We start from the raw sequence: 27,100 nt of genomic DNA on the forward strand, positions 1-27,100 counted from the left end.
GTTTTTAAATTCAACAGTGAGAGACTTAGAATCATCTCTTCTATAGAACTCTGGCCCCAGTGAGAATAATCACCTATGCCTTTGCACACCTTAGCTTATTTGACAACTTATAGTGGGTTAACCACCTTCAAGACAATCAAGGGGACAGCCCTCCCCCATTAGTGGTTAAATACCCGGCAGTCTCCATCAGTCGTCTTAGAACTGAACCGGGCTCTTAATGAGAGAAAAAAAAAAACAAAAAACATCTTATTAACACCAGAAGTTTTGTCCAGCTGCCTTCTTTTCAAGCCCTCAAAGCCAAACACAGAGCTAAAACCATGTAAATAGTGGAATCTGGAATCCATGTAAATGAAATGACAGAAACATGAAAAACTACAAGTAATTATATATTTAATTTTAACACCTTGGTTTTTTTTTATTTTACATTTAAATTGAAAATTTTAATTTGCAAAAGCACCACTATTGCTTCTATTTCTATTGCTTTCCAGTAATTGCTTTGTTTAACATACAATGTGGCGATGCTATGCAATATTTTATTGTGCCACATTATAGTAATGACCATCTATAGACCTTCAAGGAATGGACCTAGATTTAGGGAATACATGAAAACAAAGAAGAAGGGCCCTTAAACAGGCTCCCTTTCTGCTCTGTGCACACTTTGTCAATGTAGTGTTCCTCAAAACAAAAAACCCTCATTATTACAGAATCCAATCACTTCCTTTCCTTCAAGTACTCACTGAGACTGCGGCAGATGTTGATGTAGAAGTCTATGCTGTCTTCGCCGTCGTCCACTAGATAGCCATCTTTCAGTTTTATCAGAGGACTGAGGTCATGCTTCCTCCCATCAGAGTCAAACACGTAGCAGGGCACCTGGGCAAAGAAGAGCTGGATTAACTCTACAATACAGATGTATTCGTGCACCACTTTATGCTGCATTCACAAAAAAGCCCCCCCTCAACAGTTTTACTGTTGTGTTACCACAAACTTTGCACGTGTGTGCGTTTATAGCTATCTGATAATACACAACTTAGTAACTGTAATCATGGATATATCATACTCTTTGGTTTATTTTGTTGCTTTTAACATTTTCCTGAACAAATTTATTTCACACATTTTTTCAAATGTTTCCACATTAACAGGATCACTGTCACAAAATGTGACCCATTTTCTGCACAGATAAATGCTGTAAACATCTTCGCAGTGATGGAATATGGTTATACAGCTTTCCATTTCCTCTTCAGCTCATTGTGTTTAATCACAGTGAAGATTTCATTCCTTCTTTCTTTTAAATGTAAAAGTCTGTTGAATGAGTCAGCAACCCCATCAGATGCTCCACCGCACCTCTTTATGTGGCTTGAATTTGTCTTTCTTGCAGGCAGTGTAGGTCTTCCACTCAAAGTAATGCACGCACTGAGACACTGTCACAAACTCTGGAGTCCCCTGCAGAACAAAGACAGGAACATGAGTAAGAAAGGTAGTTTCATGTTGACACAGGTGATGAATGCATGCTAAAGTATACGGCACATCATCGTCCATGACATCAAAGATTTAAGCATTTAAGATGCTGAATGTGTCATTGTTTCCATTATCACAGAGAAATACAGAGTATTAACCTTTGTTGTAGTTATATTGTGGGGAGGAACTTCTAAGTAAGTGTTGAGCCTCAAACAAACACAACCACAGCCTGCTGCTGCTTCTGGATTCGCTGATGGTTCAGTGCTTCATTCAGAGTTTCTCAAAAACTCTTTGACAGCAGCATTGTTTTTTAAATTCCAGGTATTCTCCACATTTTAGCTGCTGTTTTACAGAGTCAAAAACAACAACATTTTCTCCCATTAATCCCTTTTACTTTACTGTCATAATTGTGTATTCTAATATTACAAATGCTTAAAATTTCAAATGACGACATAAAAGATCAGTGCAGATATTCTTAATAGGGCCACCTTAGGCGAGCTGATACCCCCACACAGGCACTGTTTGGTTGGTTCAAAGAAAGGTAAAGAGTTAAAATTGTTGGAGACAATGGATGAATTAACGGGTGTGAACTAAGTATTGGATGAACCAGGATTATTTTGAGCTGTGAATCGTGCAGTGCTACTCTAGCACAGTCCTTTTTAGTGGACTGAAAGGACATCTCTGAATGCTTCACAAGACGTCACTCCATTTCACTGATCCTCAAGCCAATGCTGAACATTGCAACCTTAACCTTTATTAAACAGGTAATCCCATTGAGACTCAGCTTTTCATTTACAGGAGAGACCTGTTCAGACAGCAATAAATAACAATAAAAAAAGTATTAATAAAAGAGGTAAAATTAAAAACTTAAAAACTTAAAGACATATATTTATATTGGGCATATGACAGTAAAGGGAAATAGGAACAATTTGTTTGCTAGAAAATTCCAAAAGTGATTAATAATAAACACATCAAGGATTAACTTCTAGCCCAATAACCTTTATTTATTTTCCTAAATGTACTGATAAAAATAGAGATAGAGGATTTAACTATAACATCTATAACATTACCATTTAGACCTGACTTAAAAAGGAGGGGTAAACTACAACAACAAAGTAAATATAGGAATAACATGTTTAAAGATAATGCCATATGTTAAAGCGCTCGGTTTTTTAAAACTCTTTTGCAACATGTCTGAAACAAGGCACAGTTCTGTTAAGATAACGTCTACTATAATCTGCATTTTTCTGTCATCACTTCTTCTTTTCAGCATTTAGTGATTTGCCCTAAAAATTGTGGAAGCCACTTTTATTTCTCCCCGTCGTACACTCTGAAACAGAAAACTCCTCTTTGTTTCTCGACAGGAAATGATACTTCAACCCACCACCCACCCCATCAAAACCACAGATACACACAACGCAGCGAGCAGGATCACACTATGAGGTATCTGTCATTATTCTACATCATTTCCAGTCACAGATTCACTGACAATCAGCGACAGGAATCCAACAATCATCATCTTAGAGTTGTTACGTTTGGTTTTAGCAAAAGCGACTTCCAAATGTTTGTTTCACTTTCAATAAATTAACTTAGTGTTTTAGTTTTTTGTCTTTTGCACATTTCTCCACACAGACACAAATACCTGATGAAACAACAGAGCGCCATTTAACTTCCTGTGTTGAAAAACAGGATGTTTAATACTTTGTATCCAAAAGACATCGAAAGTGTCAGCAATAACACGCAATAAACTTGACCTTCTGTGCATCTTAATTTTAGAATAAATAAGGTAATTAACCTCAAATTCATTTGTGGATTGTACTTGTCTTCCTGTTATAAACTTAACATATTTCTAAAGTCTGTTTGAATAGGTGAGCTGCACTGTTTGTAAAATACAGATAATCTTCCAAAACATGTTTCCCTCTCTCTGTGTCAACTGACAAAATCTGCCTTTAGGAACAATTACGTAAAATCAAATATCACAATATCACAAATGTCCTACCTCCTCTAATGGATTACCCATCATTTGTGCAATCACTCTGCACAGCAGCAACCTTTGGGGGCTAAATAATGATGTCAATGTCAAGTGCTAACTCCACAGACTCCCCTGCTGAAAGCCCTTGAACATATGAGCTGAAAATGACATGTGTAAAACCTGATTCAAATACAGAGTCTGGACAGATCATTTCCACTTGCCACCTTCCTATGCATCACACAGCTATTAAAGATTAATGTTATGTTTTACTAATGATGTTTGGATTAAAAGAGCAACAACAGAATGCCAACACAGAATGTCTTTTGATCCATCCATCCATGTATTTAGCTTACTTGTATGTTATTTCCATGCACTAATCAGCATTGTGTATGGAAGTGTATGGATAAACTCTGCACACCAAGCTAGTGTTATAGCTAAAACTTAACACTCAACTTGTCCAAATATGGTGAATTCTCTCTCCTAAAAAAAGGAGCATGTACCAAGGTGGCAGTGTGATTAGCAATGCATGGTTGCATGTAGCTTTCCTTACACAGGGAGCTCTGCTTTCTCCCTTCATCGTTCATAAAGGTTAAAAAGAGAGCGAGAGATGAAAAAAGAAAAGAGGTGTCTATAAAGATGAAGCCAAGGCTTCAAAATAGTAGTTCACATGCTAATTGGTGGACACCATGATTCATGATGCAAGTAAGATTTATTATTCAGAACCTCTCTACTATGCTATGCTTCCATTCTGACCCATGTATATAACACACAATGTGACTAAACTATGTCAAAAGTTTACATCTAATGTTACTGCAGCACATCAGTGGCTGAACGATTGCAGAGACTGAGATACAGCTGCTGCACAACACGTCAGCACACACCAGGTGTTAGTGGACAAAGGAAATTCATACAGAACATCAAACAGTTAGTTTGATATTTTCTGTGCATTCCCATTAATGCAGCTATTGAACAACAGGTAATCATCCATCTAAGAATATTTGGTATATTTTACTGATTGTCAGTCTTACCATGGTTTTCCCACACTGGAAGCTGATGCTGGTCTGAATCTTGTTGTTGCTTCCAGGACAAGTTTGCGTGCTGTTGAAATCCAGCACAGTGTCAGAGAGCTTCTGCAGCGAAAGGTCACCTGTACATTTGGCAAAGACAAAGAAAACAGTCATTACAAAATAATAACATGCATGTAAAGAGTTAAATGACTGAAACTCATTAAACCCTAAATTACATAATATAACAACAGGTCAGAGAAGCCTTTAAGTCTGAGTGGTGATTCATTTTAACATCAGAAATGGTAGCTTTCCTTTAGATCAATGCAAATTCATTTAACTTGATGTGGACCGATCCCATAAAGATCACTGAGCTTGCCAGCACGAAAACATTTATCTAATAAAAGGTATGACAAAGATTGTTCAGTTGGTACAACAAACATACATACACAGGCTCTCGTTCTCAGGCCATTCATCCCAAACAGTCACTGAGACAGTTTGGCAGAATAATGTTGTTGCCCTCCAACATCCACTGACCCAGCAGGTCAATGTAAACTCTGCATCGCATTTCCAAATCACCAGACGGCTCTGTACCTTAACATTTTGACCCTGGTGTCTGTACACTGTCATTAATCATTTCAAAGCACTACAAAACAGAAAACTGGCAGCAGTGGGAAGTCTTGTGCATGTTAAGAATTTGACTTGATTTAAGACTCAGCCTGTTAAATAAACTCACCGCAAGTCAGGCAGACGAAAAGCTAAGATAATAAAATGTTACAAGCTGAAAAATGCTGTGTAGCTTCAAAAAAAGAATCTGGATCAAACAACCAAAGACCTCAGTGATGATCTGTGTGTGTTTAATTGATCATTTGAGTTTAGGGCAATCAATCTAATTTTGAAATTTAGCAACACTTGTAGCTTCCATCGATTACTAAAATAAAACAATCAAGATATAATGCTTATTGTTCCTCATTTTTGCCTTCCGGGACTTCTGTTTCCTTTACTTCCTCTGGTTTAATTAGTTGTTTTACACTTTTTTTATTGATTTAGTTTAGCTGGTTTACAGGTTTTCATTAAATGCGACATATTGAAGCGTGATCTCTGAACGCTCTGATAAGACAACTATCACGAGAACACAATAAAGGAGTGTAACTAAACAACCATGTGACCTACTAACGCTGACAGCTACTGCAGGTCTTCAAACTACTGAACTTGGCTGAAACACGGCTCACGTCCCTGCCTGTGATATTCAGTTACAGTGGTTATCTGTTGTTCTTTAGCAGCTGGCACAACATAGATAAGAAGCAATGAAATTCAGTATGCAGCATGTATGGATTTAACAGAAATGTATCTACATAATTTGATTAGATGAGCTCAGATGCTGCTTAGAAGCTGGCTGTAAGAAAATTAATGTTCACATATTTTGAAAAGCAACAAAATTAGCAATGCTTTCTCCTTGTAGTTTACTGTAATAAACAGATTTATTTATTTATTTATTTATTTATTTGTATTATTATTTGTCCACGGTCTACCTCTCTGCAAAGTATCAGGAAATTTCTCTTGGCAGTCTTTTAGATGACATTGAACACATAGAAGCTGAAAGCCTTCCAAACACAACAGTAAAAGACAGTGAAACCCTAGGATCAGCCTAAGAGCTACTTTCCTCTTATAGAGTGGAGGAAGCGTTCATTGCTCCAAAGATTTTGATTTCAGGAAGTACAGGAGACGAGAATGTCAAAGTGTGTGAGAGAACAGTGTGTGGTTTCTGAGCACAGTCAACCAGACAGCATGGACAAAGGCTCGAGCAGGCAGTAAACAGCACAAGAGAGAAGGAGGGGGAGAGGAAGCCTGAGTCATGTCTGTGTTAGTGAGCGTGAATGCCTGATGATGTGTTCCCGGGTCATGTGATAAATCAGCTGATGTGACTAAACTTCAGCTCAGCTGATCAGCACTTCATGTTGTCCATGCTTGTCTTTTTTCACTTTACACGTGGGCGCTTCCTCATAAGAAAAATAACTAAAGCTTAATGAAGACAATCTAATGAAATAAGCTGGAAATGCAGGCCACAGATGCACTCAGGAGTCAGACGAGCAGTACCATACACCACTTTGTCACCAGAGGAAGGTCATGACCTCAAGCTGCAGGATAAGTTGTTGTTGTGGGACTGAAATAAATCTGTCTGGCAGCCAGAAAGGTCTCAGATAAAAATCAAAGGCAGGGATATAACTGAGGTTGAGAAAAATCCTCAAACAATCACTGCGAGCTTATGTCATCATATCAGCGACAGTGGCTATAAAGATGCGATTTATTAAATAAATATCTCATTTAAATATTTCAGTGAAAAGAACTGGTTTTAAATACCATGTGTTAATTAACCCTTTATTAAAGGTGCAAATGCAGCACGAACGTGTCTGTTAATGAACGATAATGGAAGCAGCACATTGGTCACCTGGTCCAAACAAACCCTTTTATTAGTGGTTTCTAAACAGTTGGGCATTCCTCCTCCCAGACGGCCCAATGCTTTGGGCTGTTTGCACTCACAGGGAGAGAAAAAAAAATGTGGAGCACAACCAAAGCTGAATGAATCTGATTGATGTGGGAACAATAAAGAAGAAAGAGAGCATTCACGCCTGTTTGCAAGATTCATTGAGATGGCAAAAACTGCTGTTTATGCCATCTCAATTCTCTCATCAATTAGAGGATTTTTAAGAAGGAAAGAAGTGACACTCGTCAAACATGAAGTGAGGATATTAAGACAAAACACGTCTTGTCTGAGATTTACTTTCACATATCTGCTGAGTTACAGCCTGCGGCAGCAGCTCCCGTTGCTTTTTTTATAACTTTACTTCCTGATGAAGTTAAAATTAACTGCTTATTGTTTTTTATACAAAGGTGAAATGGAAATCCTTTGTTTTGTAAGTCATATAAAGTTGAGTATTATGAGTATGCTTATGCTAATTTTTTCCTCATGTTCTTGGCAATGAAGTCTCTTTACTATTCCCCGAAGAGCTACTCAGCCAATGACGGGGTTTCGATGCTAGACAAGTTTCAGTGTTCATCATGGGGAATATGAGGCATCTCTCAGGGTGCTTATTAAGCCTTAAACAGCACCGTGAGTCCAGTTTGATGCCTTTTGTTGAGCATTGCAAAGAGGCAATGCCACACTCATACAGTGTAACGAAACATGGCTTCAGGGCTTCTCCGGTGGACTGGGACATTAATCTGAGCGGTAAGAAGGAATGTGGCAAGACTGCACTAGCTGTGATTGAAACGTGGTGCCATCCTGGATATGTTACTGCAAAGAAACATTTGTGGCCTGAATACCGAAGCTGAAGAAATGCATCCATGTGACTCGCTGAGGGAATTTGTCATTGCTGCTGCTGCTGCTGTTTGAATCAACACACCGTTTGGATTCCTCTGTCAGCTGATGCAAAGCTCATCCCAACAACTGTGGCTGTGTGAATGGATGAGGATAATAAATGGGTCCAGATGGTCCTCAACACCACTTAATGACCATACAACTGAACACTTTCTCCAAAATCTTAGTCACAGATACAGGAAATCGTTACCACCTCACCCTGTAATATTTACATTCATTTTAGAGTCAAGCTTTTGTATCATATTAGATTTTGAGATCTTCACTTTTTCTACAACTTCACAATTTTTAAGATAAATTGTTTCATCTCACATCATCGTTATCATCTTGAATCAAAATAGCTGATGTGTTGGGCCAGAAAACAAAACAAATTCAACTCCTTGAGCTTGACTTTGGAATCAATTCTAAGAAGGAAGAAGGAGTACCCTCTCAACAGAAGGACAGAAGGAATACTTCTTGGACTGTAAAAGGAACAATAGACTTGTTCTGTAAACAGGAAAATACCAGTAACGGAGTGGAGTAGAACAGAAAAGCAAAGCAGACCAGAGCATAACACAGACAATCTTTACTCGCATCTTCAACAGATCCCTGGAGCTGTGTGAAGTTCCCTCCTGCTTCAAACGCTCCACCATCATCCCTGTTCCCAAGAAACCCACCATCACAGGACTGAATGACTACAGACCTGTCGCCTTGACGTCTGTGGTCATGAAATCCTTCGAACGACTGGTGTTAGCCCATCTGAAAGACATTACAGGCCACCAGCTGGACCCTCTGCAGTTTGCCTACCGGGCAAACAGGTCAGTGGATGATGCAGTGAACATGGGGCTGCATTACATCCTGCAACACCTTGACCGCCCGGGAACTTATGCCAGGGTCCTGTTTGTGGACTTTAGTTCGGCTTTTAACACCATTGTGCCTGAACTTCTTTCCTCCAAACTCTCCCAGCTCAGCGTGTCACCAGCTACCTGTCAGTGGATCACCAGCTTCCTGACAGACAGAAAGCAACAAGTGAGGCTGGGGGAGATCACCTCTGAAACCCGGTCCCTCAGTATTGGTGCCCCTCAAGGATGTGTCCTCTCACCACTACTGTTCTCCCTCTACACTAACGACTGCACCTCCAATAACTCGGCTGTCAAACTCCTAAAGTTTGCAGATGACACCACTGTCATTGGCCTCATTCAAGATGGTGATGAGTCTGCATACCGGCAGGAAGTTGAGCGGCTGGTACTCTGGTGCAGTCAGCACAATCTGGAGCTGAACACTCTTAAGACTGTAGAGATGACAGTGGACTTCAGGAGACATCCCTCAACTCTGCTCCCCCTCACCATATCAGACAGCCCTGTGTCAACTGTGAAGACCTTCAAGTAGGGATGGGTATCGTTTAGGTTTTATCCGATACCGGTGCCAAATCGGTACTTTTGAAACGGTGCCGGTGCTTAAACGGTGCTCGAACCGGTGCTTAAAGAATGGAGAACACAAAATTGGTCCAAAAACCTCTCATGTTCAGCTGGGTTTTTTTTTTGTAAAAAGATAACAATGTGTGCCTTTTCTGCAGCTATGTGGCATATATGGCATCACTCTTGGCTGGAAGCAGTGCTTAAACAATGGAAAAAACACAAACTTTGTCCAAAACCTCTCATGTTTAACTGTTTCCCACTTTTTCTTTGGTCATTTTAGCCTTTTTGGCCAGGGTGAAGGGAGTATCTGCCATCAAACAAGAAGACAGCCGCATGTAGCTATGATGATGTTTGCTAGTTCACCTTACATGCATTAATGTAATAACGTGGTTAGCCTACTCAACGTAAATTACACACGAACAACATGAAGCTACTCATGCAGAGAAGAATGGCTGCTGCTGCCATCATCATCCGTCATCATTTCTGCTACACTGACAGGGCTAGGGGCCAGGACTCTATTCTCCGGGTTTTTGGGGGATGTTGCTCCGGGTCCGATAACTGGCAACCCACCCGACGTGCACGGTGTGAGGTCTCGCAGCAAGCTATCAAATACGGCGCATTTCTGGGCTTTTAAAAAAAACGCTATGCGTCGCCAGCTGTTTAATCGGATTCTTGGTGTTACCTCCTTTGACAGTATCACAGTATCAGCTTAAAGCACTTGTTGCAGGCTGCTGAGTTTGCATATTTTGCTGTGAAGTACAGCCAGACTTTTGACCGCTTCGCCTTGGACATTTTTAATCTGTAGCTCTGCTCTAACAGAACGTACGTACCTGGCCCCGCCTACTATCCTCGGAAACGTAAAATGATTGGCTAGAAGTGTATCACAGCTCAGGAAAAAAAAGCACCGAAATAAAGCACCGAAATGTGCGCTGCTTTTCGGTCTGGTTACTACCGTTTATGTCAGAACCGGTGCCATCATGGCACCGGACACCGGTACCCATCCCTACCTTCAAGTTCCTGGGTACAACCATCTCCCAGGACCTGAAGTGGGAGACCAACATCAACTCCATCCTCAAAAAGACCCAGCAGAGGATGTACTTCCTGAGACAACTGGGGAAGTACAGTCTTCCACAGGAGCTGCTGATCCAGTTCTACACTGCGGTCATTGAGTCTGTCCTGTGCTCCTCCATCACAGTCTGGTATGGAGCAGCCACTAAACAGGACAGGAGCAGACTGCAGCGGACTGTACGGGCAGCAGAAAGGATCATCGGCACCCCCCTGCCCTCCATCCAGGATCTGTACCTCTCAAGAACCAGGAAACGGGCAGGGAAAATCATCGCAGACCCCTCACACCCTGCACACAGACTTTTTGATCTGCTGCCCTCTGGCAGACGGTACAGAAGCCTGCAGACCAGGACCACCCGACACAGGAACAGTTTCTTTCCCCTCGCCATCTCCCTTCTTAACAGTTGACCTGTCACACTGCTCCCACTGCCAGACTGCAACTGCACCTTATGTACATTTTGTAGTATTCATTCCACCTCATTCATTTCTGTATTTTATGTATATAAGTTTAGATTCGTTATTTATAGTTGGTTTACATAGCTTTGTGTATGTATGTGTAATGTGTATATATAGACACGTGTGTGTGTGTGTGTGTGTGTGTGTGTGTGTGTGTGTGTGTGTGTGTGTGTGTGTGTGTGTGTGTGTGTGTGTGTGATTTACATTGCTGTGCTTGAGAGCCACCATCTACCGGAACCAAATTCCCTGTATGTGTCTGCACATATACTTGGCCAATAAACACGATTCTGATTCTGATGGTCGATAAGGTCTGTGATGAATTCTAGTGGCTCATGATTTACTCTGGTGAAGTGTTTTATTTTGGCCAAGAACTACTCCAAACAAACATATTCAGTTCATTATCAAATAATTGGAAAAAAGAAAGTCAAATTCTGGCATTTTAAAAGACTAAAAACATTTTTAGCTAAAAAGAGGTGTTGTTCTGCTAAATGTCTAGTTTATGGGATCTAATAGTTTTCATAACACTTCTTTTTGTTTTGATTTATCACCTTACAAGTTCTGAGAGCCCAACGTCACTTTTTAAATGGTTAGAAGAACCAACAAAGAACCACATTTAAAAGACCTGACAGGCACTTTTGGTTAATAAAGCCATCAATCATCAGATTAATTCCAAAGTAATTCTTATTTGACTAGTTTATAGATTTGATGTCTTCATTTGATTACACCAGTTCTATTTAACTTAATTAATTTTGCAGGTCCTGAGACAAAGCGTTTTCTTTGTTTCCAAAAACAAACCATGACAGAAAAAGTTTGAGAGCCACTCGCTCGGCTGAATTGCAGAAAGACGATGGACCCCTCAAACAATTTTGGCGACAATGAATAAAGACACTGAGACACAAGAGGCCTTTAAAGACAGATGCTGTTTGTGGATGTTGCTGACACACAGCAACGGCAGCATCAGCAGACCAATCAGCACAGAGACGGGATCTCTGATGAAGCTCTGAAAGACAATTAGCACTGTAACCCCTGCTGTCAGCAACAACACTGAAATTTTCCCAAAGAAAAACAGTACTAATGTTCTCACTTGTCATCCTACGAAACAGGAAAGTGCAATAATATATGCACCTTCTAAACCAAATAGGGTCTCTCTTCCAAAAGTATTAAAAATTTATACTCAAAATTATGTAATTATGAGCCTTTTTTTTTCTTTTTTAATACTTTGACACGATCAACAGAAAAGTAATTATTATACGTGATTTGAATATATTCAAACACAATACTGCACATTTTAAAGAGCATTTATAAACCGTTTTGTGACATCTTGTAGGGAAAAAAAATGATTGAAAGGAAAATCCAAAGTATATTCAAGCGTGTTGTGATTTCATGAGGGGGGGGGGTGGTCTTCAAAAAATAAAAATAAATCTGAAATTAACTTTCTCCATCAGTGCTCCTGCGACAATAGAGACAACGCCATGCAGAATATGCTGTAGCTGCCTGTTTATGCATTAATTTATTCGCTTCACAGCGTGATGAACTATTGTAGTTTCAGTTTATGGAAGTTAAATGTCACAGATGAGCAAACGACACTATGTGAAAGGAGGGTTTCATTCTGGCATTTTAATATGTAAACAGTATTTAACCTTTGGCGTTGCTCTGTTTGATAGCATCCTCTCGTGTCCCTCTTTTATCCAATTTTTTAAACAGACTCGTATATTCTTACAAAGTGCAGGCTTTGACTGTACTGCAGATGGATCATGAGACATTATTAGCAATAAGTAGACTTTCATAACTACCTTTAACATTCAAGTTTAATTAACATGAAATGTTGACATTTAAAATTGAAGCAGAATGAAAAAAGGAATAATTATAATAATTTCTCCACTTTCAACTATTTTTTGTTCCTGAACTTTTCTTACATCTTTCATTAGCAGTGAAATGGCACAGTGCTGAGGCTAGAAGTAAAGTGAAGGAAACCATTAAATCTTTAGAGGATCGAAGGGAATCAGTGAAGTTTCTGTAACGATTGTTTAGTGACTAAATGTTTAGGTAGGCCACAGCAAGTTTTCAGACTTTGAAATGAGCCACTGCAGTCTCACATTTGGGAACAGCTGGCATCAACATTACAATGACACCGACAATAAATAATAATAAATCATAAACACATTAACAGGCTACCTATATAGGCAAGCTGTAGTTAGCAAATAATTTGTATGAGGACAAGTTTTTTAAATAAGTACATAAATAAAACACTTTCCTTCCCTCTGACTTTTCACAATTTTGTTATATTAGGATTCTGGACCAAAAAAACAAAACAAAGATCAGTTCTACAGAAGACACACTTTTCTCTACAAAACATTTGCCTTTTAGCAGGACTTCAAGGTTCAAGACAAAGTCCAGTTTCATGCTTCATTCAGACACAAACCACATGAAGAGTGCACATATTACCAAATTGTGCTTAAAATATAATATTTAGCATCCACAGGATGTACACGTTTTCAACACATCCCCATTAACGATCTGTAAAGCACTCTGCCGTGTGACTGTCATGAGACACAGCTAACAGCATGCTTGCAAACAGACCAAAATGATTGTAAGATAAAATCCTTTTTACAGTAATAAGATGCTTGAATGTGCGCAGGACACCAACTAATGAGGATTTTCAGTCAGCAGTAACCTGTTTGTTTTTCCATACAAGCCTACAGCTAACGCCTAAAACTCAACTCTCAAATTAGCAGGAATTAGATTAACTCATTTCCTTTAACTCTTAGCCAAGCACACGCACACACACACACACACACACACGTAATATCACTGGCCACACAATAAACATCTCTCTCAGAACAGCGAAAGTTACTTAACGTAGCGTCTTGCTGTAGTACTATCATGGAAATTGCACTGTATTCAGACTGAAGACAACATACTGAGTTTCTATATTACTAGCACTATACTACTATAATGAGCCATCTGGATGCTGCCATGCCTGGCTGATTTGTGATTCAACACGCTGTCCTACTGACATCAATTCAGTGCTGTTTATATAGAGCCAAATAATAAGATAAGTCATCCCAGGGCACTTTACACTATTGTTGAAAGGATCCCAAATAAAACCAGACCAGTGGTGGGCGGATGTCTGTCTCAGTAGGTTGTAGTGAGAACAGTCTGACTCAAGAACTAGACTGTTTGTGTTAGCTTTCTACTAGATGAAGCATCTTCCACCCTTTTTGCTGTTGAGAGTTTTCAAAATCCTTTGGACAAAAACCTCAAAGCCAACAGCCATCAAGCTGTATACCCAACCTAACGGCACTAAAAAGCATCTTTACGGTATATCATATATATATATATAATAACTTCTCCATTTGGATCTTCTTAAAGCCATGGCTGCTGTGGCTGACAGGTGTCCTGATACAGGCACGTAGGTCTCATCTTCTCTACTTTAAATTAGTTAACTGCATCGCTCCAGCACATTTGTGCTTTTAGGGGCATTTCTGGAGCATATCTTAATGTATGGTAGAGGTCATCCATTTTTTTTGATGAGCAACATATGCAGGATTATGCATTTCAGGCTTTAAATCAGCATCTCTCATCCACTTTCAATGGGGATGACATCGTGCATCACCCAAACTGAATTGTCAATTTGTTGTTTTGCTTAGTTTGCAGTGTTTGGCATAAAAAACTTTTCAAGTGCCAGAGTGAGATGACTGCCTGTCATTCAACAAGAAAATCAAAGAGAAGTTGATCACTGTGGTTAGTCTGCTGTGTATGTAGAAAGTTAGTAACACGAAGCCAGCCTGCTATGATGATTGTGTTTTGTATGGATACTAATACTGGATCTCAGGCTTAAGATGATAGTGACAGGTTTAAAAAAACAAAACAAAACACTGAACTGAGCATTTTACCCCCTGCACCAGAATCATGATTTGTGCAGAACGGTTATTCTTCAGCATGATGGGACAGCAAGAGGAGGAACAGCTAACAAACAGTGGGCAGGTTGGTGGGCACTATAACCCACATACAGAACAAGGCAGACAGAAAACTCACCAACAGACTGCTCTTTGTTGGTTGTGATGTTTCGTAAACACATGGCAGTGTCAGCTCCACAGCTGGTTGGTGGTGAAGAGTCACAGAGCTTTAGTGTATATCTCACTTTATTATCTTGATCTATTGCCTCCCATTTATATCTGCAAGACAAGGAATAGAAGACAATAAGCAAATAGATACCCAGGAAATGAGCTTGTTGGCCCCGACCCCACAAAATTACAGTCTGGGACAACAAATGACTATCATTTCCACTGCTACTATAAAGATAAGTCATTGTTTTGGGCTGTAAATTTTTTTTGAAAATTGTTAAAAGGATTTTTACCTCTATCAACAGTCAAAAATAGTTACTACAATGAACAAATGGGAAATGAATCTTTAAAAATTTATACTGTCACTCGTGTTCTTTTACTTATTTCTCCTATAAAATAAATCACACTCATCTGTATAGCAAAAACACACTGACATATAAATGACAGTTTAAAATATCTAGTGGTTCACAGAAGTACAGCATTTATGTAAAAATTACGGTTCGTGCTTTGCAAATGTACGTTTTTCAGCTTTTTCCATCACGCAACCTTTAAGTAAATTTGAAGCTTGGACTTCTGATTTGACAAAACAAGAAATACAAACGTGCCTTCGAGTTTTAAATTATCTTCTTCTAAATTTACCACTTCAATCCTTGGCAGAAAATAACTGATGCCTTTCTCTCAATACCTAAAACTTAAATTTAAGGCATTCTTTTCTTTAACAAACAAATGTAACAATAACAATAAACAAAATGGACTAATCTGAGTTAAGTGAGATTAAACCAACTGGGATTAAAAACAGAGATAAGAAAGGAGGAGGTCATAAAAATATTTTTAAAAGCCCCATGCTTCCATTTCAGTGAGTGTGGGAAACACATGTGCAAGTCTTACACACACACACACACACACACACACACACACACTGTTTCACTTCTAATTTTTAACTAATATTGAAGTAATCTTTTTATGACACAGAAGTGAGGACAGTATTTAATGGTTGTATACTAAAAATTCCAATAGTTCAGAAAAGTTCTTGTCATTTTCACTTTTATTAAAATATGAATTAATCATTAGCATCATTATTTCCCCCCTGTTAGGTATAACGTGATATGGTATTGTGTGATATTATGTTTTTCTAATAAAACAGGTGCTGTAAAATCTAAAAAAATACACCGTGTTCTCTGAACGTAAGGAGTAATCCCACATTTATCAATACGGATATTGACCTAAACCAGACTGTAAAGGAACAGACGAGGAACAGAAACTAAGGGAGAAGTTAACTGTAAGCCATGTGTGTTTCTAACCAAGGTCCTCGGAAGCTGCCAAATCGAGGAAGTAATATTAACCCAGGCTGAACCTAAGCGTTGAGTCACCGGGTTATCATTTGCGCTTTATTGCTGAGTCAATATTTGAACAGCAGCTACTAAGACAGCGCTCCACTAAAGAAGGACAACGCTGACTTTATTTTAACTCCCATATTTATGTTGTTATTCTCTTCCGGTGCGTTTATTTATATAAATACGCCGCTGCTCTGTGAGACAAACGCAATGTTGCTAAGGTTTAACATTCCCCAGTTAAGCACGACAGTTTTGTGCACGTTTCGGCATTTATAGCTAAGCTTCACTTTTTTCCTCGATGAACAAGAAAAACTAACTAGCATCGACGGTATGTGAGTTTCAGGGGTAGTCTGATTCAGCTGTACTGGTTTGCTAGCTGATTCAAACTTATTTAGGCTGTTTGCTAAATAAGAAAAAAAAACTACCTATGACTGGAAATAAGCATTAGTAGACATATTTCTCAATTCAGTTTATTTAGACGATGTGTGTACACGAGAGGACAACGGCTGCACCTTTAACGCTGTTAATCTGTCAGCAGCTGCAGTGTTTGTACCCCCCGAAGGTGTGTATGTGTGTGTTGTTACCTGCAGAGGTCCTGGTACCACGGGCTGTTGTTCTCCGTCGTTCCGGACCGAACCAACAAACAGCCTAGAAAGGCCGCGAACCACAGAGCCAGCTTCAGAGGCTCGAAGCGAGAACATTTATACCCAAACATGATGGTTACTGTACCGGGTAACGTCTGTGGAGCCTAACTAAGACGACATGATACAGCAGAGTATCTCTGCTCCTCACCAAATCAGTAGGAAGTGACTTCATCACATGACAGGACATCACATGACTCTCATGAGGGTGACTGAAGGGGCGTTCGGGGTCTGTGAGAAAAATCTGACATCTGAAAACGCGTGAAAAAGTTAAAGTGTAAAGTGTCAAGTGTGATGTAAGTAATAGCCAGGGGTAATAAAACAATTTTGCCTACTTCTTCACAACAGGTGGCCACAGAAGGAATTTATGTCTCCTCCCGGATATCTGCTGCTTGTTAGGTAAACATGCAAGCCAATACACAAGAGAACCATTAGGAAAGGTTACAAATGAAAAAAAAAAAAAACACCAAACAAATCAAACAAACCAACAAACAATAGAAACAAAAGCAATGTGTCAAACAGAAAATGACAAACAAAATAACGAGAAAATGATCATACGTGAGGACATATAGCAAGAAAGTAATTGTAAATTTACATTTATGAATGTGAAAACTAGCAACATGTAGCATTAACAGTAACAACAGTCACATTAACTCTTCTTCTTTCATTTTCATGATTTTTTGTGTTAAAGGGTAAGACATTATATGGATTTTTAAAAATTGTTATTTTTTAAAATGTTGAAATATTTTTATTGATGTCCAACAAATCCTAAAAATGACGTGTCTTACTGATGTTGTTTTATTGATATATATTTTTAATCCCACATGCAATAAACCACTTTAAACTAAAAATCACACATATTTTTTTAACCATTTGTTATTATTGTAACTGTTTTGCGCTGTGCTGAACCAGATTCTTTTCCAAGTCATCACTTCAAACTTCACAAACTCTAAACCGTAGTTAATTGCTAATATTTGCATTTGATGACTTGAGACGACTGTTGGGCTTTAGTTTTAGATAAACAAACTGTAATTGGGCTGAATTAGATTTAATCCTTTTTTTAGTTAATCAAGAAAATACACAACAGAACAAATTTACAACACAGTGCTACTCACTAACAAAAAACCCATGTCCCACAATCAAGACTTGAGCTATTGTAACTATCAAACTTATGTACCTATCAAACCTACTTATGTTAGGCACCCCAATGTATCACTATTGATTAAAAAATGAATTAACAACAAGAAAAGATTTTATCACTCTTGTGATTCTCCAAGTGACAGAATAAACAAGTTGAATTTTTCTAGTTACAAATACGTCACTGTATGTCCGACGTTACATGAATGCGACATTTCTCATGACACATAGCCAAGAGGTTGACTCGAAGTATTTAGCCCTGAAGTTTGTCTTACAGGTCAATCCTGTTCTGAAGTCGCTTCATTGACTTCTAACCTTCCACTGTGAAACATTGACAACATTTATTAGAGGATTCTACTGTGAGACATCCTTCAGTCTGATAGCAAACATAGCTGTGACTAAACTGCAGTTCAGGACCAAAATACATTAAATACAATTAAATAAGCTTCTCCAGGTTTTCATTTTGCGCCATCTTGTGGTCATGCTCGAGCAACGAAACTGGGAAAGGTGTCAGACTTGTTTACAAAGTAATAAACTTTCAGTTTATTACATTTAATCTGTTATTTGTTAGTTTAGTATACCAGGCTGTGGGTACTGCCTCTGTCAGTAATAAGGCTATAAAATTAGCAATAATTCAGGCCTGTAATTTGGATGAAATTAACAGTGAAGATATAATGAAATCCAAAAAATATTCACCTTTGCAAAGATATCCAGATTACATTTGTTTGCAAGCTGTTTCAGGTCCCTGTGTTTGACAACCTTGGTTCAGAGCCAGCTAAGCAATCTGAGGTATTTACTACTGTTATTGTTACAGCAACCTAACCTAGGCACATCTTTGCATTATGGAAGGAAGTGGAGAGACGCCACACAAACATGAAATACTTTAGCCAGTGTATTCATACCCAGGACCTTCTTGCTGTGAGCCAACAGTGCCAACCACGCCACCACTGCTGCACAGCAGTCATTTATTTAAAAATGCTTTCTCTTCCAGTATTCATTAAAAAAAAATCATTTAAGCAGTCATAGATCTCCAGAATATATATGAAGAAGAGTTGAAGAGCTATGAGGGTCCTTTAAAAGTAGTTCTTGTTTATTTGGATTTTATTGGACAGCAGATTTACAGGTGAGTCACAGGTGGACAAAAAGGTGAACACATATATTTTGCAACCACATTAGAGTCCCATGACCTCCACAAAGCAAGGGCATTAGAGAACAAATACATGATATGACACATTAAAAAAAGGCATGATATCCAGCTCAAATGCATAATAAATGACATTTTGCTGTCTCTCCCATAATCTCAATTCAAGATTGTTTGAGTGTTATATCGCCTCCTTGTGAAATGTCTCTTCCTACACTGCCAACCAAAAATAATGTAGCACCATCTAGTGGTTTAATTTTAGTTTGGAACGTTGTAATCAGTGGAAGTGATGACACCTGTGGAGATAATAACATGTCTATATCAGAGAGACAACACCTGTTACAGCTTTTCTCTTTGCTGAAAGATGCCCTGCTGCATTATGTGGCTGCTGGCTGCCTTCTGCCTGTCAACAGGTACAGCCTAAAAACATACGTACTGCAAAGTATGGATTTTTAGCTTAATAGTGATAATGTTTTTGTGTGTATGTAGTTGGCAGTGTTCCCATCAGTCCCGTCGGTCCTTTCGCAGGTTGGTGCTCATTAAATTCATTTGCATGTTTGATTTGCATATGCTGCAATATAACAAATCTGAGGATTCTACATTTTTGTAGGTAATGTTTCTTTAAATGCCACTACCACGGGTGGGTATGAGAGCACCACTGCAGCGACTCCAAGAGGTAAGCTCCAGAGTTTTTTAAAATTCATAATCAATAACATTTCCAAATGTAGTTAAGATAGTGTGTGTGTGTGTGTGTGTGTGTGTGTGTCGCTCACAATGAAACATACTCCACCGCATCAGGTTGGTCCAGATTACATGCATGTAGATTTCAGGGTGGATGCAGTGTGAGATGTGCAGCAGTTCCCCTTACTTGTGACATGATAGATTTTTGATGTGATGTTTTTTTAATTACACCCACAATGCCACTAGCTCTGCTCCAGGCTTGTGATCAGTTTATGCACTTGCACTGTTTTTAGATTTGCTAGAATACAATGATGACTTAAAGATTTTCTAACACTTGATACAATAGAAGTTTCTACAGACAGAATATTTTTTGCTTCATGGGTCCCCGGTATTTGTTTCAGATGCCGCAAGTTCTTTACACCCTTAAAATAAGAAGTGGACACATGAATGATATTGGCTGTATTTTTATTTCAGATTATGCCTTTTCTCTAAATCCCACCATCAATACCACCAGCTCTGCTCCAGGTTGGTGCTCACTGAATCACTCAGAATATTTTTCATTTGCTAGATCATGAATCCAGTCCACTTAACTGTCTCCAGGGTGGTTGTTGTGCATCTGATATTATTTAGTGTGGACCACTGCATACAATGGGTGTTCAGTAACCCAGAATATTTGATTCTGGTATCGTTACGGTCATTTATATGAAATATGTACTGGATTTTCATTTCAGTGGGTGCAACTCCTTTAAATGATGCTCTGAATGCCAGCAGTCTTGCTGAAGGTTGGTTCTGAATTATTTTAGAGTTGTCTTTGGAAAGCCATTAGTGTCCAATATATTTTGTACATGCTTAAAAGTGGAAATGGTCAATACTGGTCTTCGCCTTTCAGATCATCATATTTTTTTAGAAAACACTCTGAACGCTACGAGCTCTGTTCCAGGTTGGCATCTGGTTAATTCACTAGCACCCTTATATATTTGTTACTTTCTCTAATTAAGAAAATTGTTTTGGGAATTGTACCATTTCTATGGTTATGTATAACCAAAGAACAGATTTAGTATTTTGTTTCGTGCGCTTTATAAACACTGCTTCCATTTCGGTTGGCACAGCTCCTTTAAATGATGCCCTGAATGCAAGCAGTCTTGCTGAACGTTTGTGCTAATGTGTTTCTGTGGGTTATGTCATTGGAAAGTCATCAGTGTTAATATAACTCTGCCTGTTCAAAAAGCGAAACTTGGATGTTTGTTTCAGATGATGCCATATATTTAAATGACACCTTCAATACCATCAGCTCTGCTCCAGGTTGGTGGTCACTGAGTGACTCAGATTATTTTCCATTGGTAGAATATGAATTCCATCATTATTCTTAACTCACTTGTAAATCCCAGGGTGGTTGGTGTGTGAAATTCTTTGATTATTATTATTTTTTTGTATTGTTACGGTCATTTATATGGAGTCTGTACTGCACAATGTAAACCCTGGATGTGCTTTATATTTCAGGTGGTGCAACTCCTTTAAATTATGCTCTGAATATCACCAGTCTTGCTGAAGGTTGGTGCAAATAATTGTTTTATCATTGGAAGGCCATTAGTGTTAGTATACTGTGTACATGCTTAAAAATTGGAAAGATGGTCAATATTGGATGTTTGTTTCAGATTATCCCTTAAATTTGAATGACCCCCACAATAATACAGACTCTGCTACAGTTTTGTGTTGGCTTGACTCGCTTGCACTAGTCTACTGTTCTAGGATTAGACATTGACAGACAGCTCCTGCAGATTAATTGTATCTTTCTTGATTAAAAACATTGTGCATACTTGTAGTTGGTTTAGTTGGTCCAAGATTTTTAACTGATGCCCTGAATGCCACCAGTCCTGCTGCAGGTTGGTCATTATTTTTGTGGTTTACATCTTCACAATTAGTTTTTAGTATTAGTATTTTGTACATGCTTAAAAGTGGAAACATGATGGACGTTGAATGTGTTTGTTTCAGGCTATGCCACATCTTTCAATGACACCCACATTACTTCAAATACAACTGGCTCTGTTCCAGGTCTGTTTTCACAGGACTTCAGACTGTCAGGTTTTATGTTTGAGGTGTTCTAAATATGTGGCTGTCTGCAGGTGCTGCAGCTCCAGAACCTGAATCTTCAAAGAATAAGAGTGCAGAAACTTTGAAAGGTAAAACTTGAGCATAGCATGAGATTAGACTGGCCACAATCCTGGCAGATTAGCTAGTGTTAACCCCTTCTACACATCCTATTATAGACAGTATTTAAGATGCTTTAGCCAGCCCAGATGAGATAGTCAGATGCCATCAAGCACTATTTCAGTTAATCAATGTCCAATCAGCTGGCTCTGTTCTGGGATCTTTCTTATCTCGCTGCCTCTTGCCTTGCACATATGGCCATGGAACAGCCAATCACAAAATTGAGCCTTACTGCAGATGGAAATATCAGCCTCTTGATTAGTGGGCCACACTAAACCACTTAATTTTCATGTCCAATGACTTCTTTTTCTGATTTTTAAATCCTGCACTTTGTCAGAGTTTGATCAAGACATGCCAGTCCAGGAGGGAGACATTCTAATTCCGGTAAGATCGAGGGGTTTTATATTTATTTATATTTTGTGTGGCGCTGCTGATTGCTATATGTTTAAACTTGCAGGAGAACAGAAATGCTGTACACACTCTGTGGCCGGATGCCACCACCTCTTACATCATCACTGATGAACTGGGTAGGTTGTTGTCCCTCAAATAGGACCAGATATTTGATTACTGAATGATAACTGATTTGGTTTTGACTCCAACAGTTTCCCGAGAGGCAGAAATTAAAGCTGCCTTTAAGATGATATCAGATGTCACATGTATTCGTTTTAAGAAACGAGACACCGAGTCGAGCTATTTGAAGCTTGTGACTGGCAATGGGTAAGAAGTAAACTGTCTCTGGGTAGGTTCATTATTTTGTTAAAGATGAAGCAGTACAGGAAATTGCCATAACAAATTGTTTCCAAGGAAACAAAGCAACAGTAAGGAAAATCAGAAACTTTCAGCATTTGCGGGCCTGCCCTTTGCCACACCTGTTTTTTTTTTTTTTTTTTTTTTTTTTTTTTTATTACAGGTCTGTCTCTAAAGGCTTCAATCATTCAATCCCATTTTATACTGTGGTGGTTTCACTAGAGACTTGAACACTGGATACTAGAAAGGGATGGGGAAGAAAAGCTTTAATGAAAGATTAATAGATGGGGAAACAACATGCTTGGCAGCAAAAGGGAAAGCCCATAAAGTAGGCATGGTCATACAAGACCATGGGGAGGGATAAATCTCCCCCACTCATTAAAGCCTGCCCAACAATTATTTAATCTTATTACTTATTACTAGTTTGTGACACAAATTGAGGCCTGTTCCATTCAATTTGGTACATTTTGGCTTCAGCCTCCATTATCCATATATTCAGACATTAAGGAAGAATCTCAGGTCAGAACTGAGTGGTTGAACTCTAACATTTATTTATTTTGCGCCTAGCTGTGCCTCATTCGTTGGTTGTCAAGGAGGAGCCCAGCAGCTCTTCTTTGCTTCAGAGTGCACCGTGGGGAACCTTTGCCATGAACTGCTCCATGCTCTGGGACTGTATCATGAACACACTCGTGAAGACCGGGATAAATATGTCATAGTGAACTGGCAGAATATTGTGGCAGGTACACAAGCTCGTTTGCTTTTTGCATTACTTGTAATGCAGTTAAAAACAAGTTGTATCCAGGTTGTTCACACAGCCCAGTTCCTTTGGATGAAATTTAAATCTTTGGTCAGTAAAAGTGAGACCTCTTGGTTTGTATAATGGAAAATATGCCCCCAGTGGTGTTGATGGAATGTAAAGTACGACTTTGTGCACATGAATGTTAAGATCCTCTCCTGCCAGCTCAGTCCCTCCTTGTCAAAGCCTTCATCTTCTTGAAACAAGAACGATAACTGTCTCTTGTAATGCACATCAAAAAAAGGAACATTAACTTCAGTATGAAGAAATTACTTTGGCTATTATTGTGATACAGTAGGTGCATCATGTTCAACTATGCCATTTTGGATTTCTTTTTCCTTAAAGGTAAAGAAAATAACTTCAAGGTGAAGCATGGAAACACTCAAAACCTACCATATGATCTCACGTCCATAATGCACTACGGGCGGTAAGTTGATGATGTCCTCATTTTATTTTCTAATTTTAAAGTACTTGAAACAGACTCCAGATATGTTTACCCTCCCCCCTGGTCTTGCAGGGATTTCTTCAGTACAAATGGAAATCCAACTGTGTTGCCTAAGCAGAGTGGTGTGGAGATAGGTCAGAGGAAACATCTGAGCCAGCTGGACATAAAAAGATTGAATAAACTCTACGGCTGTGGTAAATTGTGAAACTAAATAATTGCGTGTTTCATTTTATAACAGTTACATGTTCAATTGACAGTAAATGTGGCACAAACTACAGACAAAAGCAACCCTGAAATTTCTTTCAGGTCTTATCTTAGGTCGGCTACTGCAGTACCTCCTGCCTGACAGGAGTAGTTTGTCTTAACACTGCTGTTATTGTTACCATAACCTAACCCAGGCAAATCTTTGCATCATATGAGGAAGTGGAGAGACACCACACAAATATGAAATACTTCAGCTAGTGTATTCAACCCAACACCTTGCTGTGAGCCAACAGTGTTAATCACTACACCACTATGCTGCACAGCAGTCATTTATTTTAAAATACTTTCTTTTCCAGTAATCATTCAAATGTTCATTTAAGCAGTCATATCTCCAGAATGCATATGAAGAGTTCGAGAGCTATGAGGGTCCTTTAAAGGTAGTTCTTGTTTATTTGGATTTTATTGGACAGATTCACAGGCGACCGGGGGGGAATACACATCTTGCAAGCACATTGGATTCCCATGACTTCCACATAGGAAGGGCATTAGAGAACAAATACATGACATAACATGTTTTCATTAAAAAAAAATAAAGAAAAAAAAAAGACATGATACTTTCACAAAAAATTCTATACCCAGCATATTATTTTATAGATTGGTTCAGAGGGGTAAAGAAAAAAATCAATTATTAATCTCAGGAGTTTCCCCTTCAGCTCAAATGCATAATAAATGACATTTTGCTGTCTCTCCCATAATCTCAGTTCAAGATTGAGTGTCATGTCGCCTCCCTGTAAAATGTCTCATCTATCACAGCCAAACAGGAATAATGTAGCGTCATCTTGTGGTTTAATTGTAATTTGCAACGCTGTAATCAGTGGAAGTGATGACATCTGTGGAGATAGTAACGTGTATATATCCGAGAGACAAAAGCTTTTATAACTTTTCTCAAGATTCCTTGCTGCCTTCTGCGGCTGCTGGCTGCCTTCTGCATGTCAACAGGTACAGCATAAAAACATACGTACTACAAAGTGTGGATTTTTAGCTGAATATTAATAATTAGTGATGGCCAAATGAAGCTTTCTGAAGCTTGTATTGAAAAACGGTTCATTACTCGAAGCTTTTCAACACAGTCCTCTCTGGTGACATCTGCTGGCCAAAAATATGAAGAGCAGCTTGAATCCACAAAATAAAACCAACTGCTTCATAATGATTGCTCACTCTGCAGAGTGGAATTCTGTCTGATATTGGGCCGCCGTTGTTGCTTTGAACGTGTATTTGTTGGTGGTTTTTAAAAAAAAAAAAAAAAAAAAAAAAGTGGTTTATTTGTTTAATAAATAATTTTGACCAGTAAACTCTCCTTGTTTAAACATGCACCATTGTGTGGTCTTTCTTTGCTTATGTCTTCTTGATGTTGGTAAATACAATAATTGAAAAAAAATACCACATTACATATAATGTACAATAAATTATGGAGTATGCTTCTGCTGTGAGGTCCTGCCTCCATGCAATTAACCGCTAGACGGGTATATTTATAAATAATATTATATTAGGGACATTTTCCCAGACATATTTTTGATCTGGGGGTAGAATTGATTGTGAAAGGGAAAATGCTTATGAACTTGCAAATTAAAAACATGATGCATTTAAAGTAGCCCGTTTTCATTTTTATTTAAGAGATTTTGTTCTAGTGTGCGATGGCCAAACCTGCTGATTTAAATTTAGCCATTTAAATCAGCTGTAATGGATCAAGAACACCTCTAAAATCTGCAGGACACCAGCCCTCGAGGCTTGGGTTTGGACACCACTGCTCTAGAGGTTATTTTTATTTATAATCAGTAACATTTAAAGTGTATTTGTTTAAAGTTTAACTTTCAGTTGGTGTCCTTAATTTTATTATTTTTTTCTTTCTAAAGATACTCATCAGGTTGGATGTTGGTGCAGACTACATGCATGTAGATTTCAGAGTGGATGCAGTATGAAATGTGCAGCAATTCCTCTTATTTTAGGAGTTCTAATATGACATAGATTTTTGGGTGTGTCTCTTTCAGATTATGCTTTTATTTGTTTTTCTTTTGTTTAAAATTGCACCCACAATGCCACCAGCTCTGCTCCAGACTGGTGATCAGTTAATGCACTTACACTATTTTTAGATTTGCTAGAACACAATGATGACTTAAAGAATTTCTAACACTTCTATTGTGATACAATAGAACCCTGAATACCACCAGCTCAGCTGCAGGTTGGTGTTCATTGAGTGACTTGGATTACTTTACATTAGTAGAATATGAATTCCTTTACTAATTTAATTTTCTTTACTCCTTTGTAAATCCCAGGATGGTTGGTATTGCAGCTCCTCTAAAACAAACTGCCGGAGCAGGCTAAATATCGGGATACTGATGCGCAGCAATAAACAAAAAATGCACTTCTGAGCCATTTGTTCTGTTTATTCAACTATTACTGTCTTTTTCCTTAAAGGGAAAGAAAATGACCTCAAGGTGAAGCATGGAAACACTCAAAACCTAAAATATGATCCCAGCTCTATAATGCACTACCCGCTGTAAGTTGAAGTCATCCTTATTTCATGATTTCCAATATATATATATTTTTTTAAGTACTTGAAACAGACGCCGGACCCCCACCCCATCTCTGTCTTGCAGGTCTCGCTTCAGTACAAATGGAAATCCAACTGTTGCCTAAGCAGAGTGGTGTGGAGATAGGTCAGAGGACACATCTGAGCCAGCTGGACATAGAAAGATTGAATAAACTCTACCGCTGTGGTAAATTTTGAAACTAAATAAACTGCGTGTTTCATTTTATAACAGTTACATGTTCAATTGACAGTAAATGTGGCACAAACTACAGACAAAAGCAACCCTGAAACAACTTCTTCCACATAAGATGACATGTACTGGTTAACCTGCAGTCTGCTGAAATTAAAATTTAATTTAAAAAAATCTATTCTAAGATGGGTGTG

The 27,100-nt window shown here is 38.6% G+C and overlaps 2 protein-coding genes across 29 annotated transcripts in view; one reads left to right on the forward strand and one right to left on the reverse strand.

Moving 5' to 3' along the window:
• igf2r (insulin-like growth factor 2 receptor) overlaps positions 1–16,941 on the reverse strand; it is a 47,635-nt gene extending 30,694 nt beyond the window's left edge. For both annotated transcript variants that reach the window (XM_040018471.1, XM_040018470.1), the window contains exons 1-5: positions 16,711–16,941; positions 14,764–14,903; positions 4,456–4,574; positions 1,342–1,440; positions 738–870 (exon numbers count right to left, since the gene is read on the reverse strand). In XM_040018471.1, coding sequence (XP_039874405.1) covers positions 738–870; positions 1,342–1,440; positions 4,456–4,574; positions 14,764–14,903; positions 16,711–16,841 — 622 coding nt within the window. In that variant the 5' untranslated portion in view covers positions 16,842–16,941. The remainder of the gene's footprint in view (positions 1–737; positions 871–1,341; positions 1,441–4,455; positions 4,575–14,763; positions 14,904–16,710) is intronic.
• A 2,422-nt stretch (positions 16,942–19,363) lies between these two features.
• Positions 19,364–24,134, forward strand: LOC120725512 (high choriolytic enzyme 1-like). Of its 27 annotated transcripts, none has more exons than XM_040018478.1 (18): positions 19,364–19,458; positions 19,535–19,573; positions 19,656–19,721; positions 20,201–20,251; positions 20,458–20,508; positions 20,616–20,666; positions 20,836–20,877; positions 20,978–21,028; positions 21,227–21,277; positions 21,550–21,609; positions 21,719–21,778; positions 21,850–21,906; positions 22,272–22,318; positions 22,392–22,461; positions 22,537–22,651; positions 23,249–23,421; positions 23,823–23,904; positions 23,995–24,134. In XM_040018478.1, exons 1-18 carry the CDS (start codon positions 19,410–19,412, stop codon positions 24,125–24,127), a joined length of 1,248 nt encoding a protein of 415 aa, XP_039874412.1. In that variant the 5' UTR covers positions 19,364–19,409; the 3' UTR covers positions 24,128–24,134. The 27 variants fall into 27 exon arrangements, with proteins under 27 accessions (XP_039874412.1, XP_039874410.1, XP_039874411.1 ...); XM_040018476.1 differs by having other exon boundaries at positions 20,836–20,874; positions 20,951–21,028; XM_040018477.1 differs by having other exon boundaries at positions 20,836–20,874; positions 20,951–21,028; positions 21,559–21,609.
• Positions 24,135–27,100: the final 2,966 nt, after the last annotated feature.

This window comes from Simochromis diagramma, unplaced genomic scaffold, assembly GCF_900408965.1.
Source record: "Simochromis diagramma unplaced genomic scaffold, fSimDia1.1 OVJJ01000802.1, whole genome shotgun sequence".
In the NCBI taxonomy this organism is placed as follows: Eukaryota; Metazoa; Chordata; class Actinopteri; order Cichliformes; family Cichlidae; genus Simochromis; species Simochromis diagramma.

What these genes read in the sequence shown, in the direction of transcription:
- LOC120725512 (XM_040018476.1), top strand. Translation starts at nt 19,410, where the DNA reads ATGCCCTGCTGCATTATGTGGCTGCTGGCTGCCTTCTGCCTGTCAACA. An exon ending in TATCACCAGTCTTGCTGAAG is followed by an intron (nt 21,278 to 21,549) that starts GTTGGTGCAAAT and finishes GCATACTTGTAG; the next exon opens with TTGGTTTAGTTGGTCCAAGA. An exon ending in GAGTGCAGAAACTTTGAAAG is followed by an intron (nt 21,907 to 22,271) that starts GTAAAACTTGAG and finishes GCACTTTGTCAG; the next exon opens with AGTTTGATCAAGACATGCCA.